The following is a 21,362-nucleotide window of genomic DNA, read 5'->3' on the forward strand; positions in this document are numbered from 1 at the left end:
CAACAACCACCCCTCTCCGACGCTATGCCGTCAGCACATTATCCAATCGAAGATTATTGATATCCACGCTCATCCAATTAAAGAGTCGCATAGATTTAATTCGGAATACCACACATACATCCATAACAATTTCTGGTCTGTAGATCTATAACTCCTTTTGACTTGTTTCATCCTTGAATGCACTTAATTGCAGGACCAGTTTACAGCACATCCCTGCATGTCTCTTAATACTGATTAGCAAGAGTTGTTCAGATCTATGAGTGAAAGCTGTTTCTTGATTATTTTTTTTTTAATTTCAGCTTGAATTCTTCACCATGTACATTGCTGTACAGTATCCAACAGTCCTTGGCAAGGTTTTATTTTTAAATTGTCAATATATAAACAGAAGAATACTACTTAGGTAGCACATTTGAAATGACCAACCAAGACGGTTGGTTTTTCATACTGAAATGTTTATAAATTGTTGTTGATTTATTGATTATGATTATTTCTTATCTGTATTTTCTATGCCGCTAAGAACAAGTTTACCTGACAGAGGAATATATATATATATATTCACACAAAGTATGGTTTCTATGAAACCAAAATGAATTAAATATTTAAAACTTTCATTAAAATAACCATTAATTTAAAACGCGCTGTAGACAGAGAAAAACATATAAATATGCATTTTGATTTACTTTGTCCATTCTAAAAAGTGATTCGTTGTAAATACGCACGCCAAAACTGTTAAGACTTCAACATCTTTTTAATGCTCAAATTGCAGCGAACATCTTCCTAAGACAAATATACACAGTCAAACAAACATTACTGTTTATCTTTTCATACTATTTACCACTTTTAAACTATTGTAGATTGCGCTATAAAATAGATAAGTCAAATATTAAAGCGAATGGTTTTACCCCCTCAAATACACATCAGTAACAAAAATTGCTATCTTTTATACTTCATGCTTGATAATTCATTTATTATGTTCATAATTATAGTCGTATCATTTGTAAAAAAAAAAAAAGCTTTCCTCTGTTGAAATTAACTATGTTTCCCTCTGCATATTGCTGCAGCATTTTATAAGTGTATTTGATTTAACACAAACGTTTATTACACATCTTATGTAGGACAAGATTAGCATATATATTGTTAACATTTACGTAATGATAACCTAGGACTGAATGCTTATTGATAAGCATGGACAGACTGAGTTAACATTTTTACCGCATGAAAGCGAAATATTCACTTAGACATTTTGTTTTTAATGACTGACGTCAGAAAAGTTCAAAGTCTTAAGTAAAGAGATACCGAGCGTGAATGCGTAGTGTTTGCGTGAACCAGTTCTAGAGCCGGAAATGTCTGAGAGACCAGATGGAGGATGGGGATGGATAATTGCCATAGCAATGCTTTTCACTTGTTTAATTGTAGACGGAGTGAAATATTCGTTTGGTATAATGTTTGTAGAACTAGTGGAAACGTTTCAGAAGAGTAAAAGCGAAACATCGTGGATTATGTCTATCCAAGTTGGAGCATCGTTGCTATCAGGTAAGTGTGTTTATAAAACATACGTGTTATTCAACTTAACGATTGAAGTTAACAACTATTCTTGGAATTTTTAAAAGGATCGCATAAAGGGACCGCACATTAGGATAGCATTGCGACTTTATAAACTCTTGTGTCAGTTGCATTGATGTATTTTTGGACGGATTGTCGAAGACAATTCCGTCCAGTGGAATCACAATAATAAACGAATTTCGTCTTAATCGATTTTTTGATAACCCCCATATATTTCACACTCCGCCGAGAGAAACTAGTTCTCAAATGGCAGCATATAGAACAACTGAAATTACTACGCTTCACTGCGCGTTTTAAATGATGCAAACGATTAGTGTAGCAAACGATGTGCCCGCTGACAATAAACTAAGCACGCTTTATATACGAGACAGTGTTCTTATCGATGGAAGAAGGACATTTCATTGAAGATTTTACATCAATGGAATTCACAAATAAATTAGCTGTACTAAAATAAATCAGAATTTAGGGGGAAGTACAGGATCGGATATTTGTTATTTTTAATCACCACAAAGAAGTGAAATAGAATAATAGAACTTTGATAAATGCTTTTGATAATCAAAATAAGTAAAAGACTTTTCCAATATGATACTTGAAATTTTTTTAAGAAAGGAATTTATTATAAATTTGCAACACGGTAATCAGTTATCTGTGTAAGCCAAAGTCTGATCGTCCCTCCTATAATTAGTGACCTTAAATGTGTTTCAGTACTGTTCCCTATGGTATTATTGTTTGATGTATACATGTATTTGGTATTTGCCCAATAGTTATTATAAAATGTATGATTGTTTTGTAATAATGTGTATGTGTCTATATGCACATATGTGCAGTCTGATCATGATAGTCTGCATTGTTCATATTTAATCATTAAATTCACAATGAACATAGAAATTTGGCAAGGAAATGGTTACACTGTTGTAAAAAAACGTAAAAGACATTTACTAGTTTAACAGTCCCAACAGAAAAGGGACATGTTTGATCTCGGACCTGACAGAGTCAATTCATTCAAAGACAATCCGTCCTCAAAATGCTTTGATTTACAATCACATCACAGGTATCTTTTGTCACACACAGGGGCGTGGCCATTTGTTTTTACCTTAGAGCAACAATTTGGACAAATATAGTAGACAGTCAAACCCGTAATTATCACATCCCAAATATTAAAGCTCTAGAGAAAAGGTTTTTTTAAAGTCTGATAGCTGAAAACCCATTTTTTACCAAAAAAGACCGTTGAAACGGAACCATTTTAACAATTTTGACTTTGTTCTCAGGTGAGCTAATAATTCATTCTAGCTCTCACACCATTTTTTCGCCATTTGTTCAACGGAAGGCAATGAAAACGCCTTCGTATGCCGTTTACTTACCCTCGCGGATTTTGTCATGCGCAAGCGTTTTTCTTTAAAGATGTCATGTAAAAAGTGCTGAAGAATAACGATCGATAGAAAGAATAAGGTGTACATAAATTCAAATTCAACGAATCTGTAAATGACTTTGGCTGAGGACATCAACATACCAAACGATATGTCCAGCATCAGAGCATATATCTGTTTTCATACCAGAAATGTTTTTTTCCGTTGAATGTTTTAAAATGAAAGGAAAAATGTCATATTCTTTAAAGAAAAAAGAAAACAAAGAAAAAAAAACTGCGTCGAATATAAACTCACTAGAGAACAGTGACCTTTGTTAAATGTTAACATGCCCTATCGGCTTCTGACACTATATGTCATCAAGTGTATAGAAATCAGTCAGCGCACACGTTATCAACTATGACATATAATCACTCGACCCCTACAATAGTCTTTATCCATTTTTGAACAGTGACGTTGGTTTTGTCTTGAAGAGGACTATGTAAAAGCACCTTTGAATGTGCTGGCTCTATATAAATCTGAAATAATAATCTCCTAGATCCCTCAAAATTGATATTGTTGTCGCCTATCAGCTTATTACAAATACTTTTGACTTATTAAGTTCTGCAAGTGTGAAAGAAACATTGTTCTACTATGTAGAATTTTATTAAACCATACATTTTCAGGGCATCATTATATCTGGTGGCAATTCAGCAAATAAAAATATAGGGTCGTTGCTCGAATTTTTTGTTGGAATGAGTCGACAATAAAGGTTCACCGATCATTTTCACAACGGACTTCTATGGGAAAATCGCACTTCTAGCGATATGCGTACAGAATAAAATCCTATGGGTATTTTAATGAAACTTTTCAAAGTTTTAGAGTTACATTTTTTTAATGGTATGGCTAAAATCAAATGTATAGGTCTATGTGCTTATTTTTTCATCATTCGTGAAATATCATTTGAAGTCCTTACATTGCTACAAATTACTTTACACGAAAACCTTTCTGTTATAAAAACTTCATACACAGAATATAATAGATTCCCGGAAACATTTATGCTACCTGTACAGTGAATACCAGGCATTATTCTTGGTTTACCGGATAAATGAAGGCGTCACATCCGGTTGATTAAATTTGAAGATCTTTCTTAGGTTGTGCCATGTCCTGGATGCCTTATTCTCTCCTGCAGACAAAGCTTCTAATAATATTATTATCATATGACGCATTTACTACAAAGAAGTATTACAAAATGAACTGAAACATACAAAAACTTACCAGTTATCACAACTAGGTGAGGAAACTATTGCAAAAGTCATGCAAGTCAATGTATAAATTTTAATTTAGCACTTGACGACAGTCAAATGAAGTTCCCTACTCTTTATTGGATCCCTAAACTTCACAAAACTCCATATAAAGCTCGATTCATTGCTAATTAAACCTTTAATATGTACTACAAAAACATTTCTGTACTTTTGACTTCTTGTCTTACTACAGAAGTATTGCTCCAAGGTATATGAGAACTCGGGTGATAATCAGTTTTGGTCCATCAAGAACTCTTTAAATGTTTTCAAAAAGCTAAAAAAAAAACAAACACTTCAAATGTTTGACGATAAATACTAAAGATTTTTCTATTCTTTATACTCATTTACCACATAATCTTATTAAAGACAAACTTGTAGCTTTGATTGAGAAAACATTTGCAAGAGAAAACGTTAATTATCTGGCATGCAATGAAACTAGAGCATTCTTTTCTAACAGTGCATTTAAGAGATACAACCTATGGAATTGTGATCAGGTTTGTGAAGCTCTAAAGTTTCTACTAGATAAAATATTTATCAAATTTGGCAATAAAACTAAAACTTACAGACAAGTAATTGGTATCCCTATATCCCTATGGGAACCAACTGCACCGCCTCCACCCCACCCTCATTGCTGATTTATTCTTATACTGTTATGAACGAGGTTGCATGCTTAGTTTATCCACTTAGACACAATTTGAAATTATTGAAGCTTTAAATGGAACCTCAAGGTATCTTGATGATATTTTAAATATGGAATTTTTCAGAAATGGTCAAATATATTTACCCAAAAGAGTTACAGCTTAATAAGGCTAATACTTCAGATTTAGAAGCGTCATTTTTGGATTTAAATTTAACAATTGTAAATACTAATTTAGAAACGAAATTATATTATAAAAGGGACGATTTTAATTTTGAAATTGTCAACTTTCCCCATCTTGATGGAGATGTTCCTCGAGCAACATCATACGTGTCTATATTTCACACTTATTCGTCTTGCAAGAGATTGCTCAAAGATATATGTAGATGATTTTAATGACAGAAATCTTCTTATCACCAAAAAATTGTTACAACAGGGTTACCGTTATCATATGCTTCGGAAAGCTTTTAGTAAATTTTACTACAGATCGTCGAAACTGTTAGAAAAATACAATACGAACCTTAAAACACTTTTAAAACCCGGAATACTATGATTATGTAGTTTATAAAATTGGGAAAATAAAACAAAATTTTATTTCATTCAAATATTTGTAAAATTGGTCAAAAAGTTTATCAAAAGAGAATACGATGCGAAAATCGTGAAACACAGTGCATGTTTAGTGATGGATCCCTCTACAATTAAATGCTACGCTTTCGTATTTGATGGTACGATGACTAATATAGTGTAAGACTCCATGATGCTTTTCTCCTAAATCCTACATACAACGGACGGAGGGAGTTGTCTTTTGTCTAACAGTTTTCTTAGTCGTGCCCTTAAAAGTTAGGCTCTTGTTGCTCTGACTTCAGACAGGTTGTTGAGTACATTAGTGTAATTAAACCTTAGATTTACCTTAATTTTATGTTTTGTTTTATTTATCTGTTATTTTTGCGCTAATCTAAGAGCCTTTCTCAGCGGGGATTTTATTTACATTGTGTTGTTTAACTTGTTGAAAATAGGGTAATTGCGAGGTTGGCATGTCCTAAACGCGTTTAAACCCCCCAGTTTCCTTTATATAGGTTACTGACTGTTCCAAGGCGGTGCCCCTACTTTCAACTGGTTGTTTTGTCTAGCTTGTATTGTCTGTTGCGTATGTTTTCTTGTTTGTTGTAAGCGTTTTTCGACCTCCTCACTCCCCCTTTTACCTTCTCCTTTCCCTTGCATTTACGCTACTTTTTGCATCCCCTCCCCCTTTATTCAAAGTCAGTTTTCGTGGCTCCCCCATGTTTTGGCAGCCTGTATCCTAAGACGGTACTTGATTGTTTTTTCCTACTTGTGTGGGTGCGTTTGTCTGCTTGCGAGTCTATAACGGTGCCCTACTGTTTTCTTATGTGTTGCTTGTTCGTTTTTCTATGTTATTCAGTTGACCGTAGTTGTGTGTTTATCTTTTGTACATGAGTGTCTGCGCTATCGTGGTTTACGTTGTAGTGTGACTGTTATTAAAGAACATGGCATTCCCTTGTATATTCTTCCTTGTTCGACCATCCCCTTCGGGTTCATCCCCCTCCCCCGGCCCCATTTTGCCCCTTACCATATCCTTCCCGTCCATCTATATTTAGCATAAATTATATGTACTTGTTGGTTGTTTGAAGCAACCTGTCTGAAATATTTTTCCATTACAGCTTCTTTTTGTTGTGGGTCAACTATGCAAATGCGTGGCTCTTGGGCTGTGTTTTGGTGCTCTGTGTTTCCGAGAAATCTACCCTTACCTATTATCTTCTGGAGATGGTTTACTGTAACAGTTACATTAGTGAATGCACTACATAATGTCATATGTTTTCACTTTTTGCAACAGTAATCTGTATCCCTACATTTGATTATGATACAATGTTACGACGTTTAAAAATGCTAAGAATATGAAAAGTTGTCCATATTGAGGAATTTACAACAAAATTTCTTAATTATCTAAAACGTCAAAATTTTAAACTTACTAATAATACAATGATTATGTCTCTAACTAGACAAAACAAAAGCGAAAAAAAGGATTTAGGATATTTAGACACTTTTTTCTTCTTAAAAAAAATCACAACAGGGACATAACGCTATATGTTAGTCTTGCGACGATATATTCCTTTCAGCTAGTTTAATAATAAATTTTGTTTAAACAACATTCTAATGTATTTGCTAACATTTACCATATCATTTGTTAGGAAGGATAAGAGTAAGCTATTACTGCTTTTGAAACGCTTCAAAACATAAACAAGACAAGAACGCAGTCCCGTCTGTCAGGAACAAAACAAGAACAAGACAAGAACAAAGTCCCGTCAACGCAGGCCCGTCAAAACAGGAACAAGACAAGAACGCAGTCCCGGCAAAACAGGAACAAGACAAGAACGCAATCCCGTCAACGCAGTCCTGTCAAACAGGAACTAGAAAAAACGCAGGCCCGTCAAAACAGGAACAAGACAAAAACGCAATCCCGTCAAAACATGAACAAGAAAAGAAAGCAGTTCCGTCTAACAGGAACAAGAAAAGAACGCAGTCCCGGCAAAACAGGAACAAGACAAGAACGCAATCCCGTCAACGCAGTCCTGTCAAACAGGAACTAGAAAAAAACGCAGGTCCGTCAAAACAGGAACAAGACAAGAACGCAATCCCGTCAAAACATGAACAAGAAAAGAAAGCAGTTCCGTCTAACAGGAACAAGAAAAGAACGCAAACTTGTCAAACTGGAACAAGACAAGAACGCAATCCCGCCAAAACAGGTACAAGAAAAGTCCCGTCAACGCAGGCCCGTCAAAACAGGAACAAGACCAGAACGCAGTCCTGTCAAAACAGGAGCAAGAAAAGAACGCAGTCCCGTCAAACAGGAACAAGAAAACAACGCAGTTCCGTCTAATTGGAACAAGAAAAGAACGCAATCCCGTCAAACAGGAACAAGAGAAGAACGCATTCCTGTCAAAACATGAGCAAGACAAGAACGCAATCCCGTCAACTGTCCTGTCAAACAGGAACAAGAAAAGAAGGCAATCCCGTGAATCAGGAATAAGACAAGAACGCAATCCAATCTAAACAGGAACAAGACAAGAACGCAATCCCGTCAAAACATGAACTAGAAAAGAACGCAGTCCCGTCAAACAGGAACAAGAAAAGAACGCAGTCAAGTCTAATAGGAAAAAGAAAAAAAACGCAATATCGTCTAACCCAGGCCTGTCTAAACAGGAACAAGACAAGAATGCAATTACGTCAAAACAGGAACGAGAAAAGAACGTAGTCCCGTCAAACAGGAAAATGACAACAACGCAATTCCGTCAAACAGGGACAAGACATGAACGCAATCCCGTCAAAACGGGAGCAAGACAAGAACGAAATCCGGTAAAAACAGAAACAAGACAAGAACGCAATCCCGTCAAACAGAAACAAGAAAGAACGCATCCATTTAAACAGGAACAAGACAAGAATGCTATCCCGTCAAAGCAGGAACGAGACAAGAACACATGCCCGCCAAACAGGAATAAAATAAGAACGCAGGCCCGTCAAACAGGAACAAGACAAGAACGCAATCCCGTCAAACAGGAATAAGAAAAGAGGACATTCCCGTCAAACAGGGACAAGACAAGAACGCAGTCCCGTCCAGACATGAACAAAACAAGAACACAATCCAATCAAAGCGGGAACAAGACGAGAACGGAACGCATGCAAGTCGAAACAGGAATAAGACAATGACGCAATACCGTCAAAACAGGAACAAGACAAGAGAGCAGGCCCGTCAAACAGGAATAACACAAGAACGCAGGTCCGTCAAAACAGGAACAAGACAAGAATGCAATCCCGTCAAAACAGGGGAACAAAACAAGAACGCAGGCCCATCAAACAGGAACAAGAAAAGAACGCATTCCTGTCAAACAGGAACAATATAAGAACGCAGTCTCGTCAAACAGGAACAAGAGAAGAATGCAATCTCGTCAAAACAGGTACAAGATAAGAACGCAGTCCCGTCAATCAGGCACACGAAAAGAACGCGATCCCGTCAATCAGGAGCAAGACAAGAACGCAGTCCCGTCAAGCGCGGACCATTTTATTTGTCTGTGGGTCGTTCAATATTTATCTTAATATCTCTCATGTACGTTAATCCTTCTGTTTTTATTGTATATTTATCCGTTAAGTTTGTTCTATATGAATACTTTATGTATATTCCCTGTGTTTTCATGAAATTCTTACGCATATAGCTATGACAGAATATACAGAGCCACGTGCTCATATTCTAGTGTCGGTTCACAGACACTAGGAAGGTAGATGTTTTCCGTTTGTCAGAATTCAATCACTTTCTTTATAAAATTTAGTTTAACACTTTAGGTTAGTTTTATGATTTTAGCTAGGGTTCTTTCAAAAACAAAACTTGGACATTAGAGGTTAAATGATAATTCTAAATTCTATTTTGAATGTGATGTTTTCCTTTGTATACAAAATAAATAAATTTAGCGTACAAAACTTTGAACTTTAAGGAATCGCATTACAGTTGTTCCGTATGAAATAGATGGAAGTCCAAATCTGTTCTCAAATAAAAGTCGGGCAAAAAATCACTTCATAATGAAATGTACGGAGTCTATAGGGCAATTGTGTCATTTTCTTATCCCGATGCTGACAGCCTGTCATAGATATATTTTCAAAGAAATTAAACTTGGTCCTTAACCTTGTTCTATCGTCTCCCATTTCTGCCAACTTTTTTTAACGTAATAGAATTAGTCCTTATAACGTTTTTTTTGTGTGTGTTGTTTTATGTTTCCTTTAACTTTCCCATGCAGGTTCTTTTTCGTTATTATTCAAAACTCCCCATTTCAAGACTAAGTACTGTGCCAGGCTGAATATGAAGTCTCTGGCGCAATGGCTCATATCATTTATCGCATCAAAAATTGTTTATAATTTATTGAACAATGATTTTCCATTCAGTAAAGCTATATTTAAATTCTTCGATCATTTTACAGGTCCAATCGTAGCTGCTTTGGTAAATCGATTTGGATGTAGACCGATAGCGTTGGTAGGGACTATAACATGTTTTACAGGATTTTTGGCAAGTGCGTTTGTCCGGACCATATATGTTATGTATGTAACATTTGGATTTTTGGCAGGTAAGGTTTTCCTATGATTATTCAATAGTAACTGTGTGCATAATATCTTTACTTTAATTCTTTATTATCAGTTTAACAGCATTAATTTATTAAAATAAAACTAAAAGATATAAACAAGATAGTGAAAGGTTTTCCCGCCGCTTCATGTGCAGGTGGCGGGGTTAATCTCTCATCGAGACACATTCTTATCTTAAGATACACGAGTGCAGCATTACTTATTATTATATGTTCTAAAAATAACCTAAATTCTATTGACCGACACCACTCAACATCTTTCAAAATATATTTCATGTTTAATGGTTAGTGGGTTTTAAAAACAGAATGGAAGTTATTTATTATTACAAACCAGTTATTGGCTCTTGAGCCATTGGATATGATGTGATATTTACCGGAAGACGGCAATATTGATATCCAATGGCTCAAGAGTCAATAATTATATAATATTAACTGACATGTTCATCACATCATGGATTTACGGAGTAGGGCTGCACGTGTAAGTATAATTTTCAGAAGCAGCTGGTTGGCATAAAGAAGGTATAGTACAATAAATACGGTCTCTACAACAGGACTAAAATAAATAGCTACATAATTATGCTCTAATAAGAACATAGTAAATGTACATGTAATATCTTATTAACGTTTACATTGCTTGTCATGCACACAGTAATTACTTTTTTCACAAGGGTTGGGTTTTGGAATGATGATTATACCAGGCAAAGTGTCGCTAGCACGTTATTTTGATAAAAGACTGGCTTTTGCCTCTGGGATTGCAGCTATGGGATCTGGCTTTGGAACGCTTATTTTTAACCCAATCAGTAAAGTAAGACTAAGTTTATTATAATGTATCTTATGAGGCAACTGTTGTATTATTTACATGTAAATGAGGTTGCAATATGTGTACGTCTGCATTTAGCGTCAAAGGGCTCTGTAATGTAACAGATTTGAAAGGTTCAGAATATTATATTTTCTATAAATGATTTGTTTAATATGTTACGGAGACAGATGATGAGCTGTAATGTTTGAATCTAAATAAATATTCTATTCTGTTCTGTTCTATAAATTATTGATATTGAAAGTTTGATGGATTGTCAAACCTGTCACAAAACATGTAGCCCAAGGGTTAAACAGGTATACTTGGTCGTATATATTACTTATTTCCTCGATCAAAGTAATTATGTTAAGGAAAAAGGCACGACGAATTGCGTAATTTTACATAGCGGCCAGAATACTAGTTGAATATATATGTTAAAACATATCTTTATCTGATCAGCGACAGATAGAGAGAAATGCTAGATAGTTAAGGTCACTTTCACTTGATAATATCTACGTAAAATGTTATGTTTAAGTTAATAAAAAGACTGCTGCTATGTTAAATAAAACTCGTTTAAAGGTTACGTTGTGTTGTATTAAATGGCCACGCTACGTTACAGTTCCATGACCGATTGTACGGCTATATGCAGTTTCAATGTCTCCGTGGCCGAGTATACGGCTACATTTAGCTTTAAGGGGTTCCGTGGCCGAGTGTACGGCTACATGTAGCTTTAAGGGGTTCCGTGGCCGAGTGTACGGCTACATTTAGCTTTAAGGGGTTCCGTAGCCGAGTGTACGGCTACATTTAGCTTTAAGGGGTTCCATGGCCGAGTGTACGGCTACATGTAGCTTTAAGGGGTTCCGTGGCCGAGTGTACGGCTTTAAAGGGGTTCCGTGGCCGAGTGTACGGCTACTTTTAGCTTTAAGGGGTTCCGTGGCCGAGTGTACGGCTACATGTAGCTTTAAGGGGTTCCGTGGCCGAGTGTACGGCAGAGGGACACTTGTGGTACCCCGCTGGTGCTAGTAGACGGCAGAGATGTTGTCTTTTCCATTACCACTCATTAACTGAGACTGATATTATCTTGCTTTGTTGCATTCTATGCGTCCGAAGGATCCTGTCTATAGGCATTATTAACTCCGCTATTAACTGAAAACTTTCATTTGTTTGCGACTTTCATTGAAAATCATAAAAATCTTTACAGGACCACTGATGAGTTCTTATTTTACTATGCCCTTTACCTCACAGGTTTTGATTGATAAGTACACTTGGCGTGGAACACTTCATGTTGAAGCCGGCATTGTACTGAATGGGTTAGTGTGTGCACTCGTAATGATACCACTAAAGAAGACGTCAAAAAATATGTATGCAAATAAAGAGGCAGTTGAAGATGGCAAAGAAATGCAATCACTTCCAGGGGTTGATACTTATCGTGATAATCCAAATCAGAGTTCTGTGGATGCACAAGAAGTTGGTAACGTAGCCACTAATACAGTTTCACAAACGTGTCATATGGCAGTAAAGTCCTGTAAAGACACAGAAGACCAGATTAGAAATATTGCGAGTCCGGGTGAAAACACTCATGCCGTAAAGTTAGAATCCACAAACGACGGAGATTTTGATATTACAGTTCCTTTAATTACAACTACAAATGAAATTATGAGCAACGTAATGGTCAGTCGATTAAGCATTTCAGATACATCTAATTATGAAACCAGATGTACAAAGGTAAATGACCGGACCACAGTGTATCCAACAAATGACGGTCAAATCTGTCAAAATAATACCGATGATTTTTTAAATGGGATGGACACTATGAAGATGTTCAAAGTTAGCAACACAGAAGTACCAGCTATGGCAGTGAGCAAGGGAGATAATAAGTCTACTGATGACACAAATAAGACAAGAAACAAAGAAAGTGAAACTTCTGAACCAAAACGTCGGCGATGGTTAAGTTTAGCACCTTTAAGAAACGCCGGGTTTCTTTGCTTCCTTCTATCTGGAATGCTTATAGAGATGTCATTAAACACACCATTTACTTTTCTGCCTGCTATGATGCTTCGTAAAGGATTTATGAAACAAGATGCTGTCTGGATGCTTTTCATCACTGGTAAAGTTTTCTTTGAATTGACTTATAATTGATACCGATACCTAATTTTCACACACACTTAAATTTTAACTGTTTTAGATATAGTATCACTTCGGGAGCTCGGACCTACTCTGAGGATTTGCTAGTGTAAGATTTTTGTTCCTATTTTTGCCGGGCAACATCAGGTACTGGTATGATTGAGCCAAATGAATGCCATGATTTTGAGCTGAGATATATATAGATATCTTTTAATGATGCATTGTTTTGAAATTGTAATGAGAAAGGGTCACGAAAATATTATAATGTGACCATCTGTTTAGTTTGTGAGATGTTTTGTTTTTCAGGTTTGGTTAGTACTATAAGCCGCATTGTTATTGGTTTCATTGCTGATCTACAATTTGTGAATCGTGTAAAGTTGTGTAACTCTATTGGAGTTCTCAACGGAGTTTTTGTCATGTTGTGTCCTTTCTGTGCCAGTTACGCCTCATTTGTTGCATTTTCTGTTCTGTTTGGATTTTCTTCAGGTAAGATGTGTGCGTATGTGCGTGTACATTAGTACCTGTGCATGTAGCAAATTTAAATTTCACCTTTTGTTTAAGTAAAGTAAACAAAAACAATTAACTGATAATGCACGAATATTGTTCAAAAGGTACACAGTATTTAAAGAAACAATGGCAAGATTGTAAGCTGTTATTGCAACTGCAATGATTTAAACGTTTCTGGTAGCACTGTATATAACAAACATATTTATCTGTTAGTAAGTTTAAGTAGCAAAGGCACACTTTAGGCTCGAGGGCCGCTGTCCATGTTTAGATGGAAACGTTCAATTATTACCTCGGGATTTTATTTCAGGCACCTTTAAGTGCCCTCGAAGAGATGGCAACTTGCCACAAACCGGCACTTAAAAGAATTCTTTATCCGGAGTGGGGATTCAATCCAAATCTGCGCTTGCCTAAATTTGTGCAAGGAGGCGCCTGCACCGCTGATGTTAAGTCATCTTTCTTCTTGAAGCCGAAAGTTAGCGGTTTTAACCTCTGTGCCAAAAAAGCTAAAAAAAAAAAACGAGGGTAATTATCCTATTTCTGGCAGCTCAATGTTAGTGACCATTACCAGGGTGCCAACAAGCCTCCCGTAATACTGATGATAATCTGTTTCTCTTCAGGTAGCCTTAGTTCTCTGCGGCACGTTCTCATACCAGATTTATTCGGCGTTGAAATGATTGCAGATTTATATGGAATCAACATGTTCTTCAGCGCTTTTGCAGCTTTTGTTGGGTTACCAAAAGCAGGTGTGTTGACATTTCTCTACAGTTGATAAAATGATACAATATCATTTGTTTCATAGGGTATTCCGTATAAGATACCTTTTTAATTCGTTCTTTCACACAATATATGTATATATATGAATCAGAAGACGAATGATTTCAGACACAATGTCGTTTATCAAATCGTCACAGAGAACATATATGCCCCGCCCGAGGATCGAACTCACGACCCCGTGATCCGTAGACCAACGCTCTACCTACTGAGCTAAGCGGGCGGGTTTGTTAACATCGTAATACTACTGTATACTGCAATAATTTTAAACTGTATTCACGTTCAGTGTTTACATCGTAATACTACTAAACACTGCAATGATTTAAAACTGTATTCACGTTCAATGTTTATATCGTAATACTACTGAACACTGCAATGATTTAAAACTGTATTCACGATAAATGTTTAAATCGTAATACTACTGTGTACTGCAATGATTTAAAACTGTAAACTGTATTCACGATAAATTTTTACATCGTAATACTACTGTTTACGGCAATGATTTAAAATTGTGTCACGATAAATGTTTACATCGTAATACTACTGAACACGGCAATGATTTAAAACTGTATTCACGTTAAATGTTTACATCGTAATCCTACTGTACACTGCAATGATATATAACTGTGTCTACGTTAAATGTTTACATCGTAATTCTACTGTACACTGCAATGATTTAAAACTGTGTCTGCATTAAAGGTTTACATTGTAATACTACTGTACACTGCAATGATATATAACTGTATCTACGTTAAATGTTTACATCGTATAACTACTGAACACTGCAATCATTTAAAACTATATTCACGTTAAATGTTCTCATCGTAATACTACTGTACACTGCAATGTTTTAAAACTGTATTCACGTTAAATGTTTACATTCGTAATACTACTGTACACTGCAATGATTTAAAAATGTATTCACGATAAATGTTTATATTGTAATACTACTGAACACGGCAATGATTTAAAACTGTATTCACGTTAAATGTTTACATCGTATTACTACTGTACTCGGCAGTGATTTAAAACTGTATTCACGATAAATATTTACATCGTAATACTACTGAACACAGCAATGATTTAAAACTGTATTCACGATAAATGTTTACATCGTAATACTACTGAACACGGCAATGATTTAAAACTGTATTCACGATAAATGCTTACATTGTAATACTACTGTACACTGCAATGATTTAAAGCTGTATTCACGTTAAATGTTTACATCGTATTAGTACTAAACACGGCGTTGATTTAAAATTATATTCACGATAAATCTTTACATCGTAATACTGCTGTGCACAGCTTGATTTAAAACTGTATTAACGTTAAATGTTTACATCGTAATACTACTGTACACTGCAATGATTTAAAACTGTATTCACGTTAAAATTTAATGTTTACATCGTAAAACTACTGTACACTGCAATGATATATAACTGTATCTACGTTAACATTTTTACATCGTAAAACTACTGTACACTGCAATGATATATAACTGTATCTACGTTAACATTTTTACATCGTAAAACTACTGTACACTGCAATGATATATAACTGTATCTACGTTAACATTTTTACATCGTAAAACTACTGTACACTGCCATGATATATAACTGTATCTACGTTAAATGTTTACGTCGTAAAACTACTGTACACGGCAATGATATATAACTGTATCTACGTTAAATGTTTACGTCGTAATACTACTGTACACTGCAATGATATATAACTGTATCTACGTTAAATGTTTACGTCGTAATACTACTGTACACGGCAATGATATATAACTGTATCTACGTTAAATGTTTACGTCGTAATACTACTGTACACGGCAATGATATATAACTGTATCTACGTTAAATGTTTACGTCGTAATACTACTGTACACTGCAATGATATATAACTGTATCTACGTTAAATGTTTACATCGTAATACTACTGTTCACTGCAATGATTCAAGACTGTGTCTACGTTAAAGGTTTACATCGTAATACTACTGTAGGTTATAACACACTTAATAGTTGTTGTTCTTTATTCTATATAAAATTGACCGCAGCACACGTCAGGACCCATTTTAAATTTCTGTAACTTACATTTTCTTGAGGAATATTGTCAGTGCTAATTAAAAATCAAAAGAAAAATGGGGGTCATGTTTGGTGCAAGAAAAATAATTTCAGTCAGACACACAAACTGCAAAAGCAGCTAAAAAATGAGACCCCAAATTATACTGGTGGTGTATGATCTAAGTTTCAATGAAACATTTTGTCATGTTGTTATTTCATTATGAAAATGTTACCTACATGTCAAGCATAGATCTGTCATGTGATTTTAGCAAAAAAAATTGCAAAGAAAATAAGGAAAATACCTCTACAGAGCAAAAAAACTGAGGACTATTTGTATCCGCCATTATGCGACTACCATTTCTTTTTCGCGCCATTTTTCTATTTAGTGTCTGTATGCCTGTACACTGCCATGATATATAACTGTATCTACGTTAAATGTTTACATCGTAATGCTACTGTACACTGCAAAGATATACAACTGTATCTACGTTAAATGTTTACATCGTATAACTACTGTACACTGCAGTGATTTAAGACTGTGTCTACGTTAAAGGTTTACATCGTAATACTACTGTACACTGCAATGATTCAAGACTGTGTCTACGTTAAATGTTTACATCGTAATACTACTGTACACTGCAATGATTCAAGACTGTGTCTACGTTAAATGTTTACATCGTAATACTACTGTACACTGCAATGATTCAAGACTGTGTCTACGTTAAATGTTTACATCGTAATACTACTGTACACTGCAATGATATATAACTGTATCTACGTTGAATGTTTACATCGTAATACTACTGTACACTGCAATGATATATAACTGTATCTACGATAAATGTTTGCATCGTAACACTACTGTACACAGCAATGATTTAAGACTCTGTCTACGTTAAATGTTTACATCGTAATACTACTGTACACTGCCATGATATATAACTGTATCTACGTTAAATGTTTCCATCGTAATACTACTGTACACTGCAATGATATATAACTGTATCTACGTTAAATGTTTACATCGTAATACTACTGTACACTGCAGTGATATATAACTGTATCTACGTTAAATGTTTACATCGTAATACTACTGTACACTGCAGTGATATATAACTTTATCATACCTCACTTTTGTCTACAATGGTAAAATCCCATTTCCCGAAAAGGAGATATTTTGACTATCAGAAACAGTTTCGGCCTTTTTGACACGTGACCAAGCGAAAGTGACTGTCAGGTCATGTGACCGCGCTGATATTTTGAATGTCATATAAGGGCAAATAACTGCTTCAGATTTTAGCCATATGATTGTCTCCCTTGTACACAATATCATATTGTAATGACGTCGCTATTCAGTGTGTACACAACTAATTACCGCGCTAAAGATGAAACTGTTGGATTAAATGAATCAAAAACATTTTTAAAAACTTTTTTTATGTGTTTAGTTTTGTTCGGTATAATAAAATGAATACCATATGGCAGCGTGTGTGACATTGATATTGTCAACCCTCGGAAAAGAATGTCACCACTCGGCTGTCGCCTCGGGTGACATTCTGCCCTCGGGTTGACAATATCAATGTCACACACGCTGCCATATGGTATTTATATAGTATCTACGTTAAATGTTTACATCGTAATACTACTGTACACTACAATGATTTAAGACTGTGTCTACGTTAAAGGTTTACATTGCAATCTCAAAATATTCTAAACGGACACCAAAGTCTTTGTACATACTTTCAGACTATACGAGTGTTAAATAAACAAATACTACCAAGTTCTCACTGAACAACTGTGTTATAACTTTTGACATAATTTATTTCAGGTGCTTTATTTGACGCAACGAACAGTTATATGGTTCCGTTTGTTGTCGCTGGGGCTGAACTGACTGTCAGTGGAATATTGCAGTTTCTTGTACCAGTTGTTCAAAGGTGCAGCAAAGTGTCTCTTCAAACTGTTATATAAATAATTCAAAATCTTAAGCTATGCTTCGCAATACAATGTAACTGATATATCCTATACAGTAAAATGCACGCGAGAGCAAATAAAGAATGCTGCTGTTTTGTCTATGCTCAAAGAAAATGTTTGTATCAATACTTCATTAAGTATTCTTATTAGTATTGTGCTCTTTTATATAACTTATTACTTGATCTGTTTAAAGATAAGACAATATACTTTAATGAGGAGGAAAATACATAAACAAAGCAAATCGTTATGCTCAAATATCACACTACCCGGTATATATAATATACATGTAGTATAATGAAAAAAAATAAAGAATGAAAATAGACATTTTATTGTCTTTTTAGTATATACTAAGTTATTTTAGCTCAGCATGAAATATTTCACATAGATTTCTTGAGTTCTGTAGCTCCGCGCATAAACATGGGTATATAACACGCCATGTGACAAATTATAACCCATCAAGACGATAATTATTAAAGAGAAGTTTACATAAATGTACTTTTGATTGTTATCAAAATACATAGACATAGGAAATAATTTTCCCAACACTGACTTATTATTTGCTTTCACATTTCATAGCATTCCAGTTGCCATTCTCTTTCTTTAATCTCTTTCTTTAATCACTTGTAAGATTCCAGTTTGTCATTCTCTTTCTTTAATCTCTTTCTTTAATCACTTGTAAGATTCCAGTTGTTATTCTCTTTCTTTAATCTCTTTCTTTAATCCCTTGTAAGATTCCAGTTGTTATTCTCTTTCTTTATCACTTGTAAGATTCCAGTTGTCATTCTCTTTCTTTTTAATCTCTTTCTTTAATCACTTATAAGATTCCAGTTGTCATTCTCTTTCTTTAATATCTTTCTTTAATCACTTGTAAGATTCCAGATGTCATTCTCTTGTTTTAAATACTCATATTCGAATCCTCATTCGCTTGTTTGTTTCATTTACTCATAGCATTCCAAACCTGATTCTCTTACTTTATTCTCTCGTAACATTCCAGTCCTCATGGAGCCAACCGCAAGGTTTTATTACGGCTATATAAAGGTTTGATTAGATCAAAGCTAGATTATGGTTGTATTGTATATGGCTTAGTAAGAAAATCTTATTTACAACTTTGGATACAATCCATAATCAAGGTTTTCGTATTGCTCTTGATGCATTTAGAACATCTCCTGTTGAAATCTTGTATGTCGAAGCAAACGAACTTTCTCTTTACACCCGCCGAGAAAAACTCTCAGTGCAATATGCTGTGAGTGTAGCTGCAAACAAATCTGATACTGTTCATCATTTTTAAACCCAAGTACTTCGATTCTTATGTGCACCGCCGTATGAACACATTTGCGGATGTCTCTAAAAAAAATTTTTGTACTTTTAGCATGTGTAAATGTTGAGTTCTGCTCAACCCGGGGCTAGAGGGCGTGGACGGTAGCATGCATTTCCACTACCGTCCATGAACAGGCTCAATCAAACCGAGCCTGCAACATTTTCATTTTTGTCGTGTTGAGCGGCCTGTGGAGTTTCCACTTTTTCTATTTTATGAGAAAAAAACAATCCGTTTGGATTTCGAATAAAATCTTCTTTTAATGAAACTGACTTTAAATTCAATGATATAAAAGAAAACTCAATTCCGGATACACCACCATGGATCCTTATCTGCCCTACAGTTCTCTTTGCGATGAAAACTGCCATTAAAATGTTGAAACGAACCCTGAAGTATTCTAATAAAAACATTGAAATCAAATCTTTGGATAAGGAATATTTCCCAATTTATACAAACGGTTCTAAAAAAGATTTAAAGGTAGGCTGTGCTTTCGTCAGCAACATTTATCGATCAAAATTACATTTGACAAATAACGCAACAATATTTTTAGCCGAAGCAAAAGCTATTGACTTAGCTCTAAATTTTATATAAAAATTACAATGAAGAAAAGTTTATTATCTTTTCAGACTCACTTTCTGTTTAACAGTCAATTCGTAACCGAAATATAGATTCATTCAAACTATTATTTTCAGAGTTCGTGCAAAATCTTTCAAAAAGTCTTATCATATTTTGTTGGATCATCATCTTGGTATAAATGGAAACGAGGATGCTGATACTATAGCAAAGCAATCCCTTTCATTATCACAATCTAATCTTTACTAAATGGCAATCGCAATGAAACAATGCTTCGTTCAATAAACTCCATGATATAAAACCTACCTTTGGTGAATGGCACCAAGGGAACAGAAATGTTCGCTGGGAGAAAGTTGTACATTCTCGCTGTGGAATAGGTCACACCCGTTCGACACATTCTTATCTACTGAACCAAGAAGATAAACCTGAATGTGCACTATGTCAAGCACCGCTTACTGTTAAACATATTTAAATTGACTGTATTGACTTCGCTCCACAGCGCTGTACATACAATGGCGTTCAAAAATTGTTGTGTAACGATTACTGAATGCATAAAGGGAAGTAATTCCATTAATATGCAAATTTGTAAACCTGTCAATTGTCATTGGAGTAAAATGATAGTATATATGCACATTAAATCACCTTTGGTGATGAGCTAGCTTTTCACCGACGGGATTTGTGTGGCACTGAAACGTTACAGTTGTAAAAGCTTCATTAAAGCAGACAGGCATTCATCACAAAATCTTAACATGATACATTATTATTTACATGTTTTGCGATTTCATTATGTCTGCAAATGATATTTTAACTCTCTCTCTCTCTCTCTCTCTCTCTCCCCCCCCCCCCCCCCCCCCCTCTCTCTCTCTCTCTCTCTCTCTCTCTCTCTCTCTATCACTCTCTCTCTCTCATTTACTAATATATCGATTCGCCGTAACATCTAACACAATCATAGCACTCTTGTTGTCACTCTCTTGCTTTAATCACTCATAACACTCTATTCGTCACTCTCTCGCTTTAATCACTCATAGCACTTTATTCGTCATTCTTTTGCTTTAAACACTCATAGCGCTCCATTCGTCACTCCCTTGCTTTAATCACTTACAGCGCTCCATTCGTCACTCCCTTGTTTTAATCACTCACAACACTCTATTCGTCATTCTCTTGCTTTAATCATTCACATCACTCTATTCGTCACTCTCTTGCTTTAATCACTCATAGCGCTCCATTCGTCACTCTCTTTCTTTAATCACT

General features: G+C 35.2%; 1 protein-coding gene across 1 annotated transcript; it reads left to right on the plus strand.

Moving 5' to 3' along the window:
- Positions 1-1,102: 1,102 nt before the first annotated feature.
- LOC123554790 (uncharacterized) lies at positions 1,103-18,545 on the plus strand. Its single transcript, XM_045345139.2, has 7 exons — positions 1,103-1,533; positions 9,830-9,973; positions 10,657-10,793; positions 12,030-12,891; positions 13,215-13,394; positions 14,033-14,158; positions 18,081-18,545. Exons 1-7 carry the CDS (start codon positions 1,344-1,346, stop codon positions 18,218-18,220), a joined length of 1,779 nt encoding a protein of 592 aa, XP_045201074.2. The 5' UTR covers positions 1,103-1,343; the 3' UTR covers positions 18,221-18,545.
- Positions 18,546-21,362: the final 2,817 nt, after the last annotated feature.

This window comes from Mercenaria mercenaria, chromosome 7 (genome assembly GCF_021730395.1).
Source record: "Mercenaria mercenaria strain notata chromosome 7, MADL_Memer_1, whole genome shotgun sequence".
Lineage (NCBI taxonomy): Eukaryota > Metazoa > Mollusca > Bivalvia > Venerida > Veneridae > Mercenaria > Mercenaria mercenaria.